Below are 19761 nucleotides of genomic sequence, written 5' to 3' on the forward strand. Positions count from 1 at the left end.
TCGCTGTCAGTTGCAAACTCCTCATAACGTATACACAGGACTCGCATTGGCAGCACCTGCCACATGCGACAGTGTTTTTAATGACCGTAGCTGCGCATGAATAATATCAACTTGTCAATTTAATGTAGAAGGTCTTCTTCGTATGACCACGTCAGATTATAAGGAATGTTTTTTTTTGTACTTGACATTTAAGATAATTTTACAGAGCTGTTGAAATATAGTCGGTAAGATCTCGCCACGTTTCACTCATCGACACCGCAGTATTCTCCGCTGATTCTCTGCGGTACACGTCCGACTGGTCATGTCAACCAAGCTTTTGTCAAACAGGAATTGTCAACGATTTATTTCTTTCGTTCTATAACTCAATGATCCGCCTCTTTCTTTAACGCACTTTAATAGAAAATTGTATATTCGCAGCTTTTTATTAGTGGCATGACTTTATTCAGAATAATTCTTATTTTATCGTTACTATGAATCTAGAGATAGAAGACCATAAATTTCTTCTTTGATTTAAAGCTCTTATAATTATAGATGTCGTAATGCAACACATCACACACGGTAATCCGATTACCATAATATAAAATGGCAACATTTTGGTCAGGGCGGCCTGGTTGGTTAGGAAAAGTAGGAATAGCATTGTTAGCTACGTGGCTTTTGATACTCGTCGTATCAGTGTCGCATATCTTTAAGACTAATAGTTTATCGTCCAACCACGAGGGCCCCACGAACAAAGAAAATGCCCAGCGTTTGGCCCAAATGGTTAATGATTTCGAGATCCTCAAGAAGCAGAACGAAGCGCTAAAAAATTTAGTCCTCGGGTAAGTCCGCCAGAAGGATCATGAGAGCACACGGGTTTATCTGAAATTTCAAGCAAAGAGCCCTGTGATCTTTTCGTTGTACAGGATAACGTAATTTCCAGAGATAGGTCGAAATCCATTCAAGGGGATCATTTAGGTTCGGTGCAAGATAAGTTTGAGAAGGTGTCGCTTTATGATAATCTGTTGGAACGTCAAGATGATTTTAAACATGGTATCCCTCTACCGGAGTATGAAGAATTACGAAGGAGGATAAGGAATAATGTACAAGAGACATGGTAAGTGTAATATATAAGGCAAGGATTGATTATTTAAACGCTAGGAATATTATATACAATACCTTAATTTTTGAGACAGGTATTATGTTAGTGCAGAATTAATTAAGTTTAGGAAAAGTATCGATAAATTGAGCTACGAACAAAGAGAGAAGAGAATACAAGATACAATAAAGAATATTTGGGATCATAAGAGATCTCTTATAATAGATGTTGATAGATTAACGAGAGTAGACGGCTACGACGAATGGAGGAAACAAGAAGCGAGGGATCTATCCGATCTTGTACAAAGAAGATTCAGGTATTAATCGTTCCTTAATTATTCATTGTCTAACTTATCAGGGGTGTGTAAAAATGTCTGCGTCTTTTAAGGTATTTACAGAATCCTAGCGACTGCAGCAAAGCAAGGAAGTTGGTGTGCAGCTTAAACAAAGGTTGCGGTTTCGGCTGTCAGGTTAAAGAAGCTCTGTCTCTTATAAAAATGAAAGCTGTTTTTACGGAAAGTTGCAAATAAGATTTTCATGTTTCGCAGATCCATCATATTACGTACTGCTTCTTGGTTGCTTATGGCACGGAACGAACATTAATAATAAAATCTAAGGGATGGAGGTATCATAAAGATGGCTGGGAATCAGTTTTCAAGCCACTCAGCGATACGTGCGTATCGATAAATGGAGCGACGCACGCTAATTGGCCAGGCGACTCCTCTAAGCAAGTAATTTCTTTGCCAATCGTGGATAATGTTTATCCGAAGCCACGGTTTCAACCGCCGAGTGTACCTGCAGATTTAGCTACGAGATTAGAGAAGATTCATGGGCATCCATTAGTGTGGTGGGTGGGACAAGTGTTGAAGTATTTAATGAGGCCTCAAGAACACGTGAAGAAGACATTAGACTACGCAAAAGAGAGGCTCGGTTTTAAGAAGCCCATTGTCGGAGTTCATGTACGAAGAACGGATAAAGTTGGAACCGAAGCTGCTTACCACGACATAGACGAATATATGGTGAAAGTCGAGCAATATTTTGACGAACTTGAAACGAAACCAGACGTGAAAAGGGTCTTTCTGGCCAGCGATGATCCGAAGGTGATTACGACAGCGAGAAATCGTTATCCGAACTACGAGATAATAGGAGATCCAGAAATAGCGGAAACGGCATCGGTCGCGAAACGATATTCAGATTCCTCCTTGCAAGGAATAATTATAGACATACATCTGCTGTCTGAATGTGATTATTTGGTATGCACATTCAGCTCCCAAGTATGCCGCGTGGCGTACGAACTGATGCAAACGTATCATCCAGACGCTTATAATCGATTTACGTCACTGGATGATATCTACTATTACGGGGGTCAAAATCCACATCCTCATCAGGCTATTTTGGATCACAAGCCAAGGAAAACTGGCGAGATAGAGCTGAAAGTGGGAGATTTAATCGAAGTTTTCGGGAACCATTGGGACGGTTACTCTAAAGGGTACAACACTAGAACCAGCATGACAGGCTTGTTCCCTAGCTTTAAAGTAAGAAATCCCGTGGACGCTGCCGAGTTCCCGAAATATCCGGACGTGCCATTGCACGAGAGCAAAACTAAGTAGACATATTCTGAGTATGTAGTAATCTTGAAAGTATTCAGATTGCTTGCAGAACGATATTACTTGCCTTCGTATTCAAATTGTTAAAAGCATTGCAGAAGTCATGGATACATATATATTTTATTACTAGAAAGCGACAGATCTAATTCCCACGAAGTGATACTGTCACGAGTTGCGAGATGAAGAAGTAAGTTATACTACTTGAGATGTATAGAGTTTTAAATAATTTTACGATCTTCTACAAATTAAGCTACAAATAACCATTTGCCACGTTGAAAATTGAAAATTCGTAGCGACGCCTTATGATATTTTACATATTTTGATCAAAGTTAAAACGTATGACCATTGTTGTAAGAAGCTTTTTTAGAACGCGACCGCATCAAAGTGTTTCGTTGCGATATTTATTTCTGTTTCGTTTCATACTTTTAGACAATGTAGACTTAAAATTTTTTATTCGTATGGAATGTACAGAAACGTCATTCGTGCCAATGCATTTGATTCATGGCATTATTTACAGCAAGCCAATATTTATACGACAAAAGGCTACATGACAATGATAATTTTTTTATAAGTTAACCTTAGGAACTTTATACCACTAAATAGTTGAACTCCATTTACTGATAAAGACTTGAGTCACAATTTGTTGTCACAACGTACAATTTGTACATAGGATATGCAATAGGAAATCTACGTACGTAACAGGTTTTCGATGGTACTAGAGCTTATACAATACGCGTAACAAATAATGCATAAAATATCGTACGATAAGCATGGTATGCATAGACATCGAGCTGGGCTTGAGGCCTATCTTATACCTTTAAGGATGTTTCCTGTATACATATTGTAATATATTTTATACTATAAACTAAACGCGAATGCGAATTGTTATTATATTGTAAAAACTGAATTCGGTTTTTAATAAATATTTAATTCACCAAATCCCCGATGCCCTTAACCTCAATCGTTCGAAAGCACGGTACTTTCGTGACTTTGAAATCAGTCGAGGGAACATGTTAAATATATATAAACGAATTTATTACGTCGTATTTTAAAAAAAGACAGTAGATGCTACGCAATTGCGAGGACTTGAAATTAGTTGAAAATGAAACAGCAACATTGGTAAATGTATCACCGAAGAACGACCCTGTTCTTTTTTTCTTGTTTGTCCATTACACAAATTGAATTGAAATTCATATAAAATTCTTAGCTGTACTCACGCGAAATGAATATATTCGAAAATTTGTGATATCGAAAGTACAATATTATTCGAGAACCTATAAAGTGCAAAATAACATGACTTGATTTTCCCGTTTAACTGAATCCGCGTAATTTATTCAAATTCGTGGTGTGAAGAAGGTAGGAGAAATGGCACAGATTTTTCGTGCGTACAGATTCGAGATACCTGTATTAATTCGGAATTACGGAAATTATGGCCATCATCAAAGGTTAGAATCGAGAGACACATACTGCCGTATGCTCTGCCAGCCACATTAATGAAATTAAAGTGAGTTCTTTTTTAAAGATATCAGTGTAATCACTACGATGTGTTACACATCCCTTCTAATGCAACCCACAAGGAAATAAAGGATGCTTATATAAAACTGTCGAAGGAAGTGAGTCGTTAATGTTATGAACACCCAATTCGTGAAATATAGTAGTCGGTACTATTTCCACACCGTATTCGATGAAACTCTTACATAAACTGTTTACTCGCCTTTCATATTTAAAGCTTGACCGTGTTTGTAGATGCATCCGGACAGTGGCAGTAAAGGAAGCCACGCCGAGTTTGTAAAAATTAACGAAGCTTACAGAGTCCTGAGTAAGATGAACAAAAGGCAGGAGTACGATAGAAGTTTAAAATATAACAATGTTTCCTACCAGAATTTCTCTGAGCACAGTAGTTATCAAAACGCGCAATGCGATTACCAAAGGTACATTACGCATCTGCATTTGTTTCGTGGAGCTTGTTAATAGAATGAAATCTAAGGGAACCTATTTATAGAGCTTATACCGCTTCTAGATACTGGGACGCAAATATGAGAAATAATTCTAATATATATTGGGACCGCAAGGAGCAGAATCTAGCAAGATCAGTTATGATGTGTCTAGGTATCATGTTTTTTGGAACAATTATTCAAGTATTGCTTCTTCAGAAATCTTTAGTCTTCGACAGACAGGCATTGCTAGACAAAAGTGCACAGTACCAGACTGAATATGAAGAGATTAAGAGAGAGGCGAAGCATAAAACAACGGAGGAGCAGTTGCAACGCATACTTGAATTAAGTAAACAATATGGTGTTGGGCCGTATGCTAAATAATGTATCAATAATTGTGATATGATTTATATAATTACACTAGTCAATGTATAGAATTTTATTCGGATTTAATAAGGTATCTTACAATGATTGTAAATAGCTATTCAAATATATTGTACAAACTATAAATTGGAATGTTTGGCTGTTAGAGCATTGAGGTAAAGGTTGATGTGTGTAGGACAAACAGGACTTTTATTAAAATTTATTACACAAGAGTACCTATGCTGCTTTATGTTACATGGATTGTGTAACTTTCGGACATTGATAAGAATTATTACGACGAATTCACAATAATTTACAAAAACATAAGTTTCTATATCTAAAGTATTAACTCCTCCTTTATAAATAGTATAACAATTATGTAATTTATATTTTAAGATAGCAAGAAATATATCTCTTTATACTATCGACAGTTCACACGAAGTCGACAGTCATAATCGATGTGTAGGTCCGACAGAGTAATTGCCACGACGCGTGCTACGTTAATTTATACAAAAGTAATAAATAAAGTAGAGAACTGTTTAAAAGAGAGAAACAGGAAGTGGAAAGGAAGAAGGCGTCCGAATAGCCGCCAAGACTAAAAGCGAAGAGTGCGTTCCTCGATTCTAAACAGGTACTCGATTTCGGGAAACGGACCTTGCCGCTCTTCACAGCTCCTTAATATACGCGATGATCGCCGTGTGCGGAAGCGCCGGGGTGAATACAGGTTTACCGTCTTCGTCGCGGTAATCGGCATAGTTTAACTCGTACACTCGTTCGAATCCCAATCGCAGGCAAAGCTTCCCGGAGAAAAAGGACGAGCAGACTGTGCGCGCAATGTGAAAACCTTTTTCCCGCCCGATTGTTCTGCAAAGTTAACATAACCCCTCAAAATCAACTGTGCATCGATAGCGAATCGATCTAAATAATACTGGAAAGAAGATGGTCGTGATTTCGTCAGGTGTGCTAAATGCAATTCAAGAGCATGCATAATTATATTCCATATATATATAAGCATTAAATATCGTTTAACTGGCATTTTAACGTGACGAAATTCAAATGGTACAAAGGCGCGCCAACTTATTAATTAAAGGGCTCACTTACAGCGCCTTTTCTACCAAAGCTTTGCCGACTCCTTTGCCTCTCCAATTGCTGTCTACGGAGATTATTCTAACATCCAGGACGTTCAGGCCCTGGTACTTCTCGTCGCGATTCATGTTCTTGTCGACGTAATACAGCAGCCTGAGGATCTTTTTGAACTTGGGATTCTCGCACGTGGTTATGTACTCCGGCTCCTCGTCGCTGGTCGGCTCCAACTTATCTGCAAGCAGCGGGTAAGCCATAACTTATCGTGTAATCGAACTGAATCTGAATGTGCAATTAGATGCCGTGGCTTGCACCTATTAAGCCTAATTTGCAAAGCGGAATGTTTAAACTATTGAATGTCAGTCGTGAGTAAAATCGGTGCAGCTTATCGATCGTGAATAAATAACGGCCGTAACATCAGTTGGGACATGTGCAAAGAACGCGTCACGCACGACCACTAAGATACATTGTTGCAGGTCATAAATTCAATATATACGTATCATTGATTTGCATGTTTCACAATGAATGGCGTATGTACTTACATTCTACTTTAAAGGTCTCTAATTACCATAGAGCATTAAGTATCTCATCGCCGTGCATTCGCGGCGACTAAATCTAGACACCGATGTCCAAATCGCGAATTACCGTGAACCGGTTCAACGTTCATTCAGGTTTTGTTCTTTCCTTTAGTCAACCGAACGTGTCCAAAGAAAGACCGTTATTTCCATACATTGACTCATCTGTATCATAAACCGGATGACCGATGCTATTAACGTTAATTACTTCACAGATCGCTTTACATTGACGGAGCGCCCCGCCGTAAGGAAATCAGCCTCGCGTAATTACATCGAAGGTAACTCTTTAACATCTGCTTAGCATTTGAAGCGACAATTCGAGCGCCTCGAGCTTGGCACGCAGCTGTTTCCCATTCAACGCTCTCGAGGTCTGGTGATTTAGCCAAGGGAACAAGTTCACGATAGCCGCCGTTTGTTCCGCCTCGGAGGAGAGCCGATAAAGCATAATTGAGGCAGCGATCGGTGGGCACGTCTGATGGTAAACAATCCCGTGCGCCGACCAACGGGACACGCGATTCGGCGTATCTGTGCATTCTAATTGTTCCCCCAAGTTCTTGCGCCGGCCACGAGCAGACCTTTATAATCTCAATAACGCGTGGCTAACTGGATTCTGTCGATAAAATAACGTAATTACCGTGGTTGCGACAACCGGTAGCGATTAATAAGTCCGGCGCGGCTGCTCGGGCCTCGCATAACAATTTATGTAACGCAGAACAGTACCGTTTCGCAGTAGGTGTGTCTTCCCCACTGTCAGAGGCCTATTTTTCCGATACATTTTTTGAGCGTGTCGTTACGGCAACTGTTTGCACGCGTCTCGATGAAAATCGTTGGCCAGCGCGCAAGGACTCTATGGCAATTTACCGTATCTCTCGCATCGATCTATTTAGAATCGAACAACGGCCTCCAAACCGTTACGTACGCGCGAATATTTTGCCGGGCAGCGCGCGTACTTTTCATTCGCACCGATATTCGAGAATCCAGTGCGGAGCGGATGGGCCCCGAGGCGGAATATTGTCATCGGTTTCGTGGCCAGGGAACGCTTTAGGTCGGCGTGTCATTAGATTCTGCCGGGAATAACGCGTTCCTGGTACGAGACCGTGTTATTAACCCAGATATACGAGGAACTGCGTAAACAGAAACTTAGCCAGTCAGCTTTCGCGTAAATAACTCAATGAACAGTGAAAAGGCTGGTCAATCTGTGACACAGATACCCCGAGGCGTTGGAGCTCGGGTTAGATTCTTACCATTTAACACAACACCCACTATAGCGCCGCTGGTCGAGACCGCCATTATGTTGAGATTGTTCGCGATCGTGGACATGCTGCAATATTCCTCCAGCTCGAGGCAGGTGCTGTCCTCGCCTTCCGGTATCAGCCCGATGCACTGATTCAGCGGCTCGTCCCTGAAGAAGAACCTCCTGAGGAACTGGAGTATCCTCAGCTTGTCATCCTTGGTCACCACCTGGATGTGGTAGTCCATGTCAACGCTCTCGCTGTCCGCCGAATCCGCCAGCTGAAACAGGCGGCAATCTTCTGTGGGACCATTTAATTTCGACACGGACAGGTTGGACGAGGCTGCTCCTCCCGAGACCATCGCGGACGAGTCTTTGGAAACAGCTTACTTCATTAGTCACTCCGTTATGCCTCTGGAAAGTAGCTTATGCCTGGGATCTTTGCAAGGTGTACGCACCTCGGCTGGACGAACGCAACATGTTGTTGGAGTTCAGACAACGTAGCATAAATATCAAATGATCGCCGGAGTTCCCGGTGGCAACAATGCAGCGTGCAACCCGATGCACGTATGCAAATGTAACCTAATGCAACAGGGACAATTTGTTGTCTTCGCGGCAAACGGGAATTGAATTAAAGCTTTCACACGCGGCGCTTGACGTGGCCCGTTGCATCGGCCGCGGTGTTTTATCTCCGTCGACTGTTATACTAAACTGTGGTCGGTCCGCTTCGATACAGTATTTCGTAACGGAATAAATGAAACAGAACGGGACGAAGACCTTTTCGGTTGCCTCTTCAGGGGCGAATTTGGAGATTTGGCGACCCTAAGCTAACAAGTATCCGCGACAATTTCGAAGTTAATTCAATATGGCGACTCGAAAAGAAGTGAAATTGATTTTAAAATTGTCTCAAGCGTTTGTGTTTAAACCGGTCCCAATTTCTTTTGCCGAAAATTTGTCGCCCCCAAAATTTGCCGCGCACAAATCCGCGCCTAACCATCTTCCACCGCTGGGATGAAATTTATTCGTCATTAGGCGCTAGCAGGAGTACGGTGTTCGGTTTTATGGCATTGGTTAGATCACGCGAGGAAGGCTCGTTCCGCGGACGATAAAATTCTGCTGGAAGTCCTGTCATGGTTACTACCTTCCCGTAATGACACTTCATCTTATCTCGGGGACAGAATTATACCGTTCCAATGCTATAAATGGACATTCGCCATCAAACGCCAAGCATAATAATCGTAAATTGCTTTGCGCACGTAATAAGCCGAGCGCAACAAAGAATGGTAAAAAGAAGATAATCGAGGGCCAATTAATGACGCGCCGATCAGCGACGCGAATCGAATCGGTCCCTTAAATCCGAGCGCGATCCAGAGATGATTGCCAGCTTACCGTGTACTTGGCGACTTTCGGCACGTCTTTCGCGAAATTCGTCTGACCCTTGTTCCCGTCGACGCGGGCGGAATTTCCGCGGCTGGACGCCATCACAGCTTCCATAGCGATCAGTCGAGGATTCTCAAATTCGCTAACGAGAAATTAGGGCAACGGTGCCGGTGACTGGATGCGGGAACACCGGAGCTAGTTCGCCGATAAACACGATGCTCGCTTGTTGACGTCGAGGTGGTAATCTAACACTGCGCTTTGTGATAGGACGTCGTCTGTCTTATATACGCTGGGTACGGGCAAAAGCCATTCTTACAGGTTCAGGGACAGGCGAATATAGTTTAGGACGCTCGCGATCGGAAGCGTCGCGCTCGCTCCATATTCCGCCAATCTCCCCCTGAGCCAGCTATGTCCAATCACGGTTTCCCAGGAAAATTCAGCACTTTTTCAAGAGAATCGATTTACATATTTCAGAACCGGAAACGACAGTTTACATAACGGAGGCGCGCGCGCGCGCTCCTGCCGCCGTCTTTCGCGTGCTCTTCACCGTTCCCGTCCTTTTAGCAATTAATCGCCGCGAATTAATTCCGCGTGTCTCCTCCCCCTCGAGCCACCGATCACCCACGAGGGACCCGCGAATGTCGCGCGCTCCCCGCGGCGCAGATTAACCAGGGAAAAATTCTAATCTACCAGACAGATTTGTACCGGTCGGTGTCTACACCGTTTATCATTTCAATATCGCTCGATGTAAATGAAACGACCGCGGGAGGGGGGGATAACGCGCGACGGGAACACGTTCGGCTTGGCTTGCCACACGCGATCGCCGTTTAATAGAAATCTAAAAACCAGGGAGGTGGAAAAGGGCAATTACTTCGCGTTTATATTGTAAGACCCTGGCGACGATGCTGCGCGGGAACGAATGGTATTAATTAACGCGCACGTATCCTCGGAACCGCTATCCCGACGAAGGTAACGAAGTCGCGTGCGATAATACAACCGTCGCGTTTTCTCCGCTCGTGTCGGGTTACATAAATATATCAATTTCGCGGCGATAAAAGGTACGCGCAAAAATCCCGGGAATTTGCGTCGACCGAGTGCTTGTACAAGCTTCGTCTCCGGTCCGAGCCCGGTGTACACAGAGAGGCAGAGTGCCATCCGATCGCGGAGTCATTCATTATTGACTATCGCTTCTGCCGACACCGAAAACCGATTACATTCGCTTGGAATGCATCGTTTCAGAGGATCGTTAGAACCTCGCCGCGCTTCTTTCAACATCCTCCTCTTATCTCGCCGATTTCCGTGAAATCGAGCGGCATGGTCAGGTCCGCGCGCGCGAGGCGAGGGGCGCGTATCGATTGCAAAGGTGAAACGCGGGGTATCGCGTCGCTTGGACTTTAATACCCGCTTTCGAAATTGAAAGTCGATTCGCCTATTACGTGTCCCTTCGTACATCGTTTCCCTTTTCTTTTTCAGACCTAAGATTACCTGGCCTGATCTAGATACCGGGGCTCGAACTTTGGACAGCTTTTCGCCGATGGAAAGCCTCTACTGCCCCGCTCTGCCACATCCATCATTGCCCCCGCAACGTAAATCCTCGGCGTACAAGGCGCGGACTGGATTCGAAGACAGGGAACAGCGCCCGGGTTGTTCACCCGGGTGTTACGCAACTCTGCTGAAGTGGACGAAACGGAGAACATGGCTCTAGACCCGGTTACGGAACTGTCGTCGATATGAACCAGCGAAGGACGTCGAATAGAGGCATGCCTTAGGTGGCATTCAATGACGTCTGGCCGGATCGGGCCGATCGGAGCTCTCGGGCATCGTGTGTCGCCGCTGTGTATCCACTTTCGAGGGCGGACTGAAATTAAAGAGAAGACCGACCAGGGTCCTTGCAGCGAACTCGAGCTCGCCGCGCAGCTCTTGACCCATTTTTTCGTGCATTTTTCCAGCGCGCCGTTTACCATGGACATCCTGGCGACTCTATCGTCTCGCGGATCGTTTAAGCGTTAACCGAGTCCTTTGTACGACGCGGACACAATCACCGTGTCTCTGCAGCCTTTGATCGCGGGGCCCGATAAGCGAAGCGATCGCTAACGTACGGCGGAATGAAATATAACAATCGTTTGCTCGTTCCTGGAATCCTTTCGAACCGGATTCGGCGGTAGGTGTCTGGGCGCGAGCGACTTCCGTGACGGCGCAACACTGACCTTTCCCGCCGATCCTAGCCCCGTGTCCCCTGTCCACATACTTCATCGCCCGGCTTCTCCGCGCCGCCCGCGGCTTTCGTCGGCTAATTCCCGACAAATCACGCGGCCGCTCGAGGATGCCAGATGATGCGATAATGGCGAGGACAGTCTCCAGCGCGCGTATGATTAAACGGCCGAGGATCCCGGCGATGGAACAATAGGAGGAAACGGGACAGAGGCGAGACTGATTCATCGGCAGGTGATTTATTTGAAAGTTATTACTGGCATCGACGCGTCGTCAGGTATCTTATAGAGGTAATTATTCATCGTCGATAACTCCTGGAAGTCCTAGGCCGTGAATCAAACTGTATCGCTTGGAAAGGCGTGGAAGGATACGAGTATCGGGTGTACCGTTATTTGGGACACGATGTAACGCGAGCTGGATAAGAGTTGCGAAAAGGTGACGTGCCTTCTTTCCACGGGGGGCTGTTGAAAAATTGTTGCCGCTCAGGGTATCCGTAGGCTTCCTCTGCGCCCGTGAGGAAGCTCGCGCCGAAGACCACCGTGGAGATCAATTTGAACGCCAAGGAGGCTAATCCAATCGTCTAGATCCAATCTCGCTGATTGAGTTAGCGCTGGTAGATTATGCTTTTCGTTACGGAGATTTCTTCCGCGCCCTTTCACGAGCAACATTTTCAACGTCCTCTAACGATCCCTCTATCAAGCCCCTCGATCATTCATACAGTTTATCGCGACACAGCCACCCACCCGTTAAGAGATCGCGATACGCGCCGCACGTACACGTAAACGATCCTCGGAGTCAGAGGCGGTGCCAGTTCCGTAAGCGGCAAACCAATCGGATTAAAGTACACCTTCTCTGCTGCATTAAATCCATCGTAATTGAGCGGCGAGTTCACCTCGAGGTAAACACGAGAATAAAACGCCTGCTCTAAAAAGCCACGGTCCCCATTATCGAGTCCACGATCCTTTTCTTCCCCCTGTGTCCTTCGCTCGCCTGCTGGCCCTTGTCGTTTCGTCTCCTCGAGAATAGAAGGAAACGGAGATAATGATTCTACGGCTACTAATTGTAAGAGGACTTTGCTCGAGTCGCTTGCTGCGAGAGCGTCGGATGGCCCACGGGATAATGAAATATCAAGAGCTGCGCGTGTTCGACTGTCCCCGATCGCCTTGGAATAAACAACGCGACGTGTCCTGTGTAATAAATCCATTGGTTGACATACGAGCGAATCAATTACCACTGAACCCCCTACTGTGCAGCGGAATCATTAACAGTGATTTACGCGAGAAATTGCTCGCGATACGCCCTCGAACTGATCTCATTGTATCGATATAATTGCAGGGTCTCGAGGTGAGCTCGCGTACGTTTTCATACCGTTTCACTCGAGCCTCGGTTTTTATTCACCGCAAAATTGCCGCGGAATCGTCAAGCGTAAGGTAGTAGAGCAATTAGGATCGGAAATCCCCGTGCTTCTCAACGATCCTTGCACGCTAGAGCGGGGACTTGCTTTCTTCAATTGCCGTTCAGCGCACAACAATTACTTAATCGTGGAGAGAAAAAAGGAGCACGGTTACGAGTCGCTCGCGCGAATTGTCCCACCACCGTTGTCCTTTCCCGTTCGCCTCCGCCGCAACGTTCACTTTCTTCCTCGGTCCCTCCGATCCAACCGCGGCAGGAAATCGAGAAACAAAAAAATTTAAAAAAAATTGAAACCGACTTCAAAATAATAAAAATGGACTAAAGAGTAAAAAAGAATTTTTTCCCTTATCTAATCTACGACTCTCATATTTTTTAAGTCGACGCCAGATTTACACAGTGCAAACGAGGCGCTGACTTAAAAAATATGAGAGCCGTAGATTAAATAAGGGAAAGAATTATTTTTTACTTTTTAGTGCATTTTCATTAGTTTGAAGTCGGTTTTAATTATTTTTTTAATTTTTTTATTTTTAACTTTTTAGTTATATGTATATTGTCACACCATGCCGAGGAGATATGCGCGTACGTACATAACATAGTAATAACTAGGTGACAATAGTCTTTATTATTAACCAGAACTGGCAAAGTATTGGGTCAATATTGATGCAGTGTAGAACGGGACCACCAGCGCATGGCCCTCTGCCGAATAAAAAAAAGATCATCAAAATTGGTCCATATACTGAGGAGTTATGCGGGGACAAACATAAAAAAAATACATACGGGCAGTGGCGAATTTAACAGGGCGGCCGATGAGCAGTTGCCGCCTGGACCTTTTTTCTTAAATCCGCCACTGCATACGGGTCGAATCTATAGCTCGTCCTTTTTGAAGTGGGTTAAAAAGTGTGGGTAGTTGCCTTCTGCGCAGCAGGAAGACAAGAGTCCCCTCCCCGAAACGCGGCATGAATGGATACTGGGAGAATCTGTATTCAAGCTCCGTGCGCGGTCAATGGAGGCTCGATCACCTGGTATCGTTACAATCAAGGCTAATCCCGTTCGCTCAAATCGTGCCGTTTTGCTTGTTTTAGTAGGCGAAAAGCACGGAATGCACGCATAATCGCGGGCCCAGCCGCCGAGGAGCAGCGCTTCGCGGAGGCTTCGACAGAGCGTGTCTCTGTGACTCTGTTTGCCCGAAGGACGACGATCGTCATCCTCTCGCAGGGAGGCCTCGCCACAGCGGGTACGCGTGAAGCATCTGGTGCGTCCAGGTGGCGAGTGTTGACACTTACGCTTCAGAGGCGACCTGCAGATCGGAAGGAACGAAGATGGCAGGTACTCGATGGTCAGGTGTCCCTCGCTCGGCTCAACGATACGCGACACTCGCCGAACTCGGGCCTCTAGATATTGAAGCCGCCGCTGTCGATGCAAATCCGCCAGACGCTGCACTAGGATATTTTGCTCTTGGGGCACGTGCGGCGCCTCGAAAGCGGAGTAATCGAATTACACGCGTACACCACTGGGACGAAATGTAACTCTCGCACTGCGGGTCGGACAGGCCTCATCTCCGCCTCGCGCTTTCCTCACTCGTCCTCGATAAATTCTCTTATCGCGCGCATTTTTCACTCATATCAACAGCCATTGCGAACCGCGAGCCTGTATTTTCTGGTTTACATTCCACCTACTATATAGAATCGAGCGCGAGCAATAAATAGAGGGTGCTCAAGCCCCTCGGTTAAAGCTCGAGGATATCTACTAATCGCTCGCAGTCGAGCTTTCCTAACTTTCTTAAGTTTACTTAGCGTTCTGTTAATATTTCGAAGCTTCTTCGTGGCTCATAAAACAGCGAATTTTGGGAATTGTTTAAATCTAAAACAGACATCGATTTCTGCAAAAAAATTCGCTGGTTTTTTAAATCGCAAAAGTCTAATTTTGCAAAAACTGACTTAGTCTTAATACTTAGTTTAGAAGTAAATCGGATGATTGGTTTTTGAGGTGTCATGCCGACCGATTCGAAAAACATCGTTTTGAGAAAAACGCGTTTAAAGTTTCAGGTACGTTTCTTTTTAAATAAATGTTTTTTTAAACTGTATGCCTAAATATGTACAAATATAGGCATACAGTATTCAATTAATATAATTGGAGGGTTTCTCTTAAGAAAATCCAAATATCGCGCTCCTTTTCAGCCCGTCAATGTAGGAGACCCCTTAATTTCTTCGCGCTTCTTTGCGCTTCGCCAAAATGCGCGACGGCCTTAACTACTTAGGAACTGTATTAATTCGAAGTTAATGAGACACATGTCGTGAACGTGGTCGATAAGAGCGTGCTTTAATGAAATTTTCTTAGACGGGGGAAAATACTAGAGGCTATTTCTGTGAAGCGAGATGCAGCACGGATTCGTCCGAGAATAGAAGCCAAAGGATCGAGGAGAGCAGTGCCAATGTCGCCGGTATATTTACTCCGTTAACGGCGGGCACGAGATGAACTGGGTCTCCGTGGATACATAGTCTTCGCGGGAAACATATCCCTCGGTCAGTGAGACTGATTCGACTTCGGGCTCGCCAGACTTTCGCTGTCCAATAAATCCCGGTGATCGGATTATTCTACCACGCGAGGAAATCGATTTATCGTTACGTGCTAGGAAGTCGCTGGATGAGCCACTCGAGCTGGCGTCTCCGACAGTGTCGCACAGTCGACGGAAGAAAAAGTGTGAAAAAGCTGAATATCCACGCAAGATTTTCTTTATCGATACCACAGCTACGTTTATCAAAATTTATCGCCGGCCATGGGAGTTTTTTCTTGGATTTGCCGCACGCGTGAAACTCTTTAACTCGCGGGGAAATATCTGTACCTACTCGATTCGAAGTTCCCACGTACCTGAAGGTCCGCTGAATTTCTCGAATTTCCCGGCTGGCCTTTCGTGGTTTCCTTGTCGAAAGAACGAAACGCAGGCGGTCCCCTTCAGTCTATCGCCAACTACGCACTGCCAACGTGAGAACAAAGTTGGAGCAATAGGGAGGGTCATTACCATCCGGCACGGTAATACCCCTTCGACAACAACCCGTGGAAAGGGTAGCCCCAGGTCTATTTTTCTATTGAATTTGATTAAGCAGCGAGATCCGAAGCTATCGGCAATTGGGCCTTCAACTGGAGGGACCGAGCGATCATAGAAACGCTCCCTAGCATCCACCGACCCATTAATCGCAATGGAATTAATCAATTCACCGTCGGTTTGTCAACCGGGTCGATGCATTCAGGCTCTAAATCAGCGCTATAAGCCTGTTAAAATTCAAGAACCGCCTGGCGATCAATCCGAGGGGTTGAAACCAGCGTCCGACCATCGACCTCTCGATTCTACATCGACGGAATTAATAATAATAGCCTCGCGAAGCTCTCGGAAATTCGTGAGATTTAAGGGGGTATTCTAGAAGGCCAATTTTTGCCTTTCTTTACCATATCTCCATTAATTATTATTATATATGGCTGACATTTTTTTACAACATACTCGTGGGTAACAACTGTGCCTTTTTGTGCGTCGTCTCTAAAGAGGATAGAGGATCTCGTTCCTTAAGGGGGTAGGTTACCCTCAAAATTTTCGAAAATTGGTTTTTAGGATGCTTGCATATTCCGCTAGCTTCATCTTTTCTATGTATTTTAAGCGCAACCGGGCCCCGAAATTCTAAAAAATGAAGGAATTACAGTAAAAAATGTACGAGCCTGCACATGAGATCGGATAACGATAAACTACCCCCTTAAGTGGGTATTTTCGTGTAACGACCCCCGAAATTTAGAAATTTTTTTTTAAAGAAACTATTGTTGATATTGCATTAAACTCTTTTAGGATATAAGGAGACATCTTTAAACTTGCAGAAAATATTTTTTTTATGTCGATCCTTATTATTTATTAATTATTGTGGAATCTCTTCGACGATGTTGGCGTCAGGTGTAGCACCTGTTACAGTCATCTGATTGCAAAAAGAAGAAAAGTTTCATGAAGTTAAATAATTTACGCTGCGACTGGACCTAAACTTTTAATTGTAGTTTTTATTTATAATACCTTTTTCGTCGATATAAAGAATAGTATGAACAATTTGTCTAAGGAAAACCCTCATTTTTTCTTTCAAACGCTACAACTCTTTCAAGTTTTCATTTTTTTCTTTAAAGTGGATCCCAGTGCAAACTATCTAACTTTAAGAAACTTTTTTTTTATAGGTGCTACCCATCCCGCCAACAGGGGTTACATTGTGGAAGAAGTGGACAAGATTCCACAATAATTAATAAATAATAAGAAGGATCGACATAAAAAAAATATTGTCTGCAAGTTTAAAGATGCCTCCTTATATCTCAAAAGAATTTACTCCAATTTGACCAACAGTTTTCCAAAAAAAAAATCCTAAACACCAGTTACTGTTAGGGCTGTTAGACGAGAATCCCCCCTTAATGAGTCGCGTGCTCGCAAAATCCGAGTGTCACTCGAATTTACGGCAGCCTGCGAAAACGATGCGTGTATGTACGTTAATGTTTAACGGCGCGACGTAATATGCAGACCGCTAATCGACGGTAGCCACTCGCCATCGCGTGATTACGAGAAGCGCTCGTAATTACTATTTCCACGTTTGTAATTACCGACAGACACTTACGGGTACCGTACTCGGACCCGTACGAACTGTATCGCTGAAATTAATTAAACCTACCCGCCGCGCGGGATCGGAGCCGACGCGACAAGCGTGCGACATTATGTAAGGCTCTATTAAATCGTCAAGACGCTCGATTTGACATCTCGAGCGGCGCCCCTGTGGCAATTGAACAGGGGGACGAAATTTAATCACACCTGTCCGGCGAAGTTGCCGTTAAAGCGCGCGGAGCGAGCGAAGGGCGTTGGTCAGCCGTTCCCCGCGATTAATGGGCGAACCGTGCTCATAATCCACACCTTCGCACGTAACGCAAGCAAGTCGCAATGACGAAATGATTGATTGCCCCGCATTGTACACCATTCCACGCGGGTTCCATGCAGGTAGCATTTCAATGAAGACATCGCGGCGGCGTGTCACGACTCGGCGCTGAAAGGAGAATTAACGATGCGATTTTCGATAGCCGATTCTGTATCGAGGCGTTTAGACCGCCGTTACTTCTGCTCCCTGCAACTCGACCTGGTTGCCGTTTTAGCGAGCGGAATTAATCCCATTCTTCGAAAGAGCACTCGACACGGATTTACCTTGCCCTATTCTGGTCCATCCTTATTGCACGCTCCGCGGAGCCGGCGCTGATTTATCTCCCCTCGAGGAACACGCGGCAAATCCGCCAACCTACCTACTCGACGCTATTTTTTTTTCCGCGGCGTACCGTGCTTCATGAATCTTTTATGCCGGGCTCCTCCTTTTAATTGCAAACATTGTCGTTTCATAAATTTACGAGGCACACCTGGAGCTCGCAATGGCAAAGCGGAGATAAGAATTGCATCCTTCAAGGATGCATATATTTTTTTCTTATTCCTCTTCTTTTTTATTGTACGTCTGTTGAATCTGTACGTATGCTAACGGCACGCGTCACATACGCGCATCGCCGGAGCGGCTCACTTCGATAGCATCTAGAGCGCGTTATCGCGTAGAAAAAATCGTATTCGTTGGATTTAGTAATCATGCCTCGCGCCGACAATGCAATTTACCTGCGATAGTATCAAGGTTAACCACAATCCCCTCCGATCATGGTGCGATTTTTTTTCGCGCTCCTCGCATGACCAATAATCGCGCAAATCGCTCCGGTCCAATATGCATACCTCTCGACGAAACGCGGGGGATTAAGGGAAAAGCGCGAGGCGCGTTATATAACGCGTCAGAAAAGAGCGGCGAGATCGGGGGCAGGTGTTTCCGGAAGTTGCCCTTTAGCGGGCGAATTAATCGCCCGGCGAGGTTCCCCCTTTTTGGCCTTTCCTCGGCGCGCTGAAAGAGCAGGTCGCTCTGGAAATGTCAAAAACAGACCTTCGGATAGCGAATTCCACCTACGTACGCTGTAATTGCCGGTTGATGTATTGGCAAGGCTGTGCTATATCATCGTTAGTTCGAGGCGCGTAAGATTTTTTTTTCACTTGGCGATGGCCGAGGCGTGGCTCTCGAGCTGACTAGACTTTTCTCGGTTCTTTTCCAACGACTGCCTGGCAACTCTGCGCTGTAAGGTGGCTATAGTCTTGCGTGGAGAAAGAGAGAGCGAGAGAAGAAAATGAAGAGAACTGGTCGGACGGTCAGTTGCTGGTTGGTCACGTGGCGACGAGACGAGGGAATGCAAAACATTTTCTTCTGCTCCGCGACGTTATCAACTCGTTGCATAATCACCGTGTTTGGAGATTTGCAACTCTGGTTCGTCAATTTGTTATTCAACTTGAGCTTTCCTTAACAGTGTATGATTGTGCTGGGGTATTGTATTACTTTTTGCGCAGAACGGACTAATGTATGCCCTTGGATGTTTAATTGCACTTGGCAAACTCTTCGGATTATTTGAATTTCGTGCCTAAGTACGCGTCGCACCGCCGTCTCGCGTAGAGTCTGAACGTTCGTTGCAGATCCACTGGTTTACCAAGCAATGGAAACAGTAGATTACCATTACCATTTTCGTGTCGCATGCGACGTTATCGACTCAGTGTGGAACTCGATCGTAATTCTCCCAGCGGATGGAATTGAAGCTGAATGTAACCAGAATTGATTTTTACCTACTCACGGAAATGCGACAACCACAATAATAAGTTAGTACCCGTTAAAGGAATAAATCTACCGATCAGTTTCTAACAGGAGTAGAAGTTCTTTCTGCTGTGGTATTCATATATTTTATCGAAGAAAAATTCACATATATTACGAACGTTTGGAAACGAAGTGACAGAAAGCACGAAGCCAAACGACGTATTATAC

At 44.8% G+C, this 19761-nt stretch overlaps 3 protein-coding genes across 7 annotated transcripts; 2 read left to right on the forward strand and 1 right to left on the reverse strand.

Annotated features, from left to right (window-relative positions):
- The first annotated feature begins 60 nt into the window (after nt 1-60).
- Fuct6 (alpha-(1,6)-fucosyltransferase 8) lies at nt 61-3620 on the forward strand. 3 transcript variants are annotated; one of them, XM_076829846.1, is made up of 6 exons: nt 61-224; nt 532-818; nt 920-1093; nt 1173-1391; nt 1463-1544; nt 1623-3620. In XM_076829846.1, exons 2-6 carry the CDS (start codon nt 583-585, stop codon nt 2682-2684), a joined length of 1773 nt encoding a protein of 590 aa, XP_076685961.1. In that variant the 5' UTR covers nt 61-224; nt 532-582; the 3' UTR covers nt 2685-3620. The 3 variants fall into 3 exon arrangements, with proteins under 3 accessions (XP_076685961.1, XP_076685963.1, XP_076685964.1); XM_076829848.1 differs by having other exon boundaries at nt 65-430; XM_076829849.1 differs by having other exon boundaries at nt 69-224; nt 517-818.
- Nucleotides 3621-3750: 130 nt separating this feature from the next.
- LOC143377976 (uncharacterized) lies at nt 3751-5214 on the forward strand. Of its 2 annotated transcripts, none has more exons than XM_076829852.1 (4): nt 3751-4126; nt 4204-4294; nt 4428-4612; nt 4684-5214. In XM_076829852.1, the coding sequence occupies exons 1-4, from the start codon at nt 4047-4049 to the stop codon at nt 4997-4999; spliced, it is 672 nt and encodes a 223-aa protein (XP_076685967.1). In that variant the 5' UTR covers nt 3751-4046; the 3' UTR covers nt 5000-5214. The 2 variants fall into 2 exon arrangements, with proteins under 2 accessions (XP_076685967.1, XP_076685968.1); XM_076829853.1 differs by having other exon boundaries at nt 4702-5214.
- LOC143377975 (arylalkylamine N-acetyltransferase 1) lies at nt 5170-15867 on the reverse strand. 2 transcript variants are annotated; one of them, XM_076829851.1, is made up of 4 exons: nt 15740-15867; nt 7881-8148; nt 6080-6296; nt 5170-5842 (listed from the first exon to the last, which is right to left on the reverse strand). In XM_076829851.1, exons 2-4 carry the CDS (start codon nt 8113-8115, stop codon nt 5644-5646), a joined length of 651 nt encoding a protein of 216 aa, XP_076685966.1. In that variant the 5' UTR covers nt 8116-8148; nt 15740-15867; the 3' UTR covers nt 5170-5643. The 2 variants fall into 2 exon arrangements, with proteins under 2 accessions (XP_076685966.1, XP_076685965.1); XM_076829850.1 differs by lacking the exon at nt 15740-15867 and adding an exon at nt 9257-9545.
- Nucleotides 15868-19761: the final 3894 nt, after the last annotated feature.

This window comes from Andrena cerasifolii, chromosome 16, assembly GCF_050908995.1.
Source record: "Andrena cerasifolii isolate SP2316 chromosome 16, iyAndCera1_principal, whole genome shotgun sequence".
NCBI classification, from domain to species: Eukaryota; Metazoa; Arthropoda; class Insecta; order Hymenoptera; family Andrenidae; genus Andrena; species Andrena cerasifolii.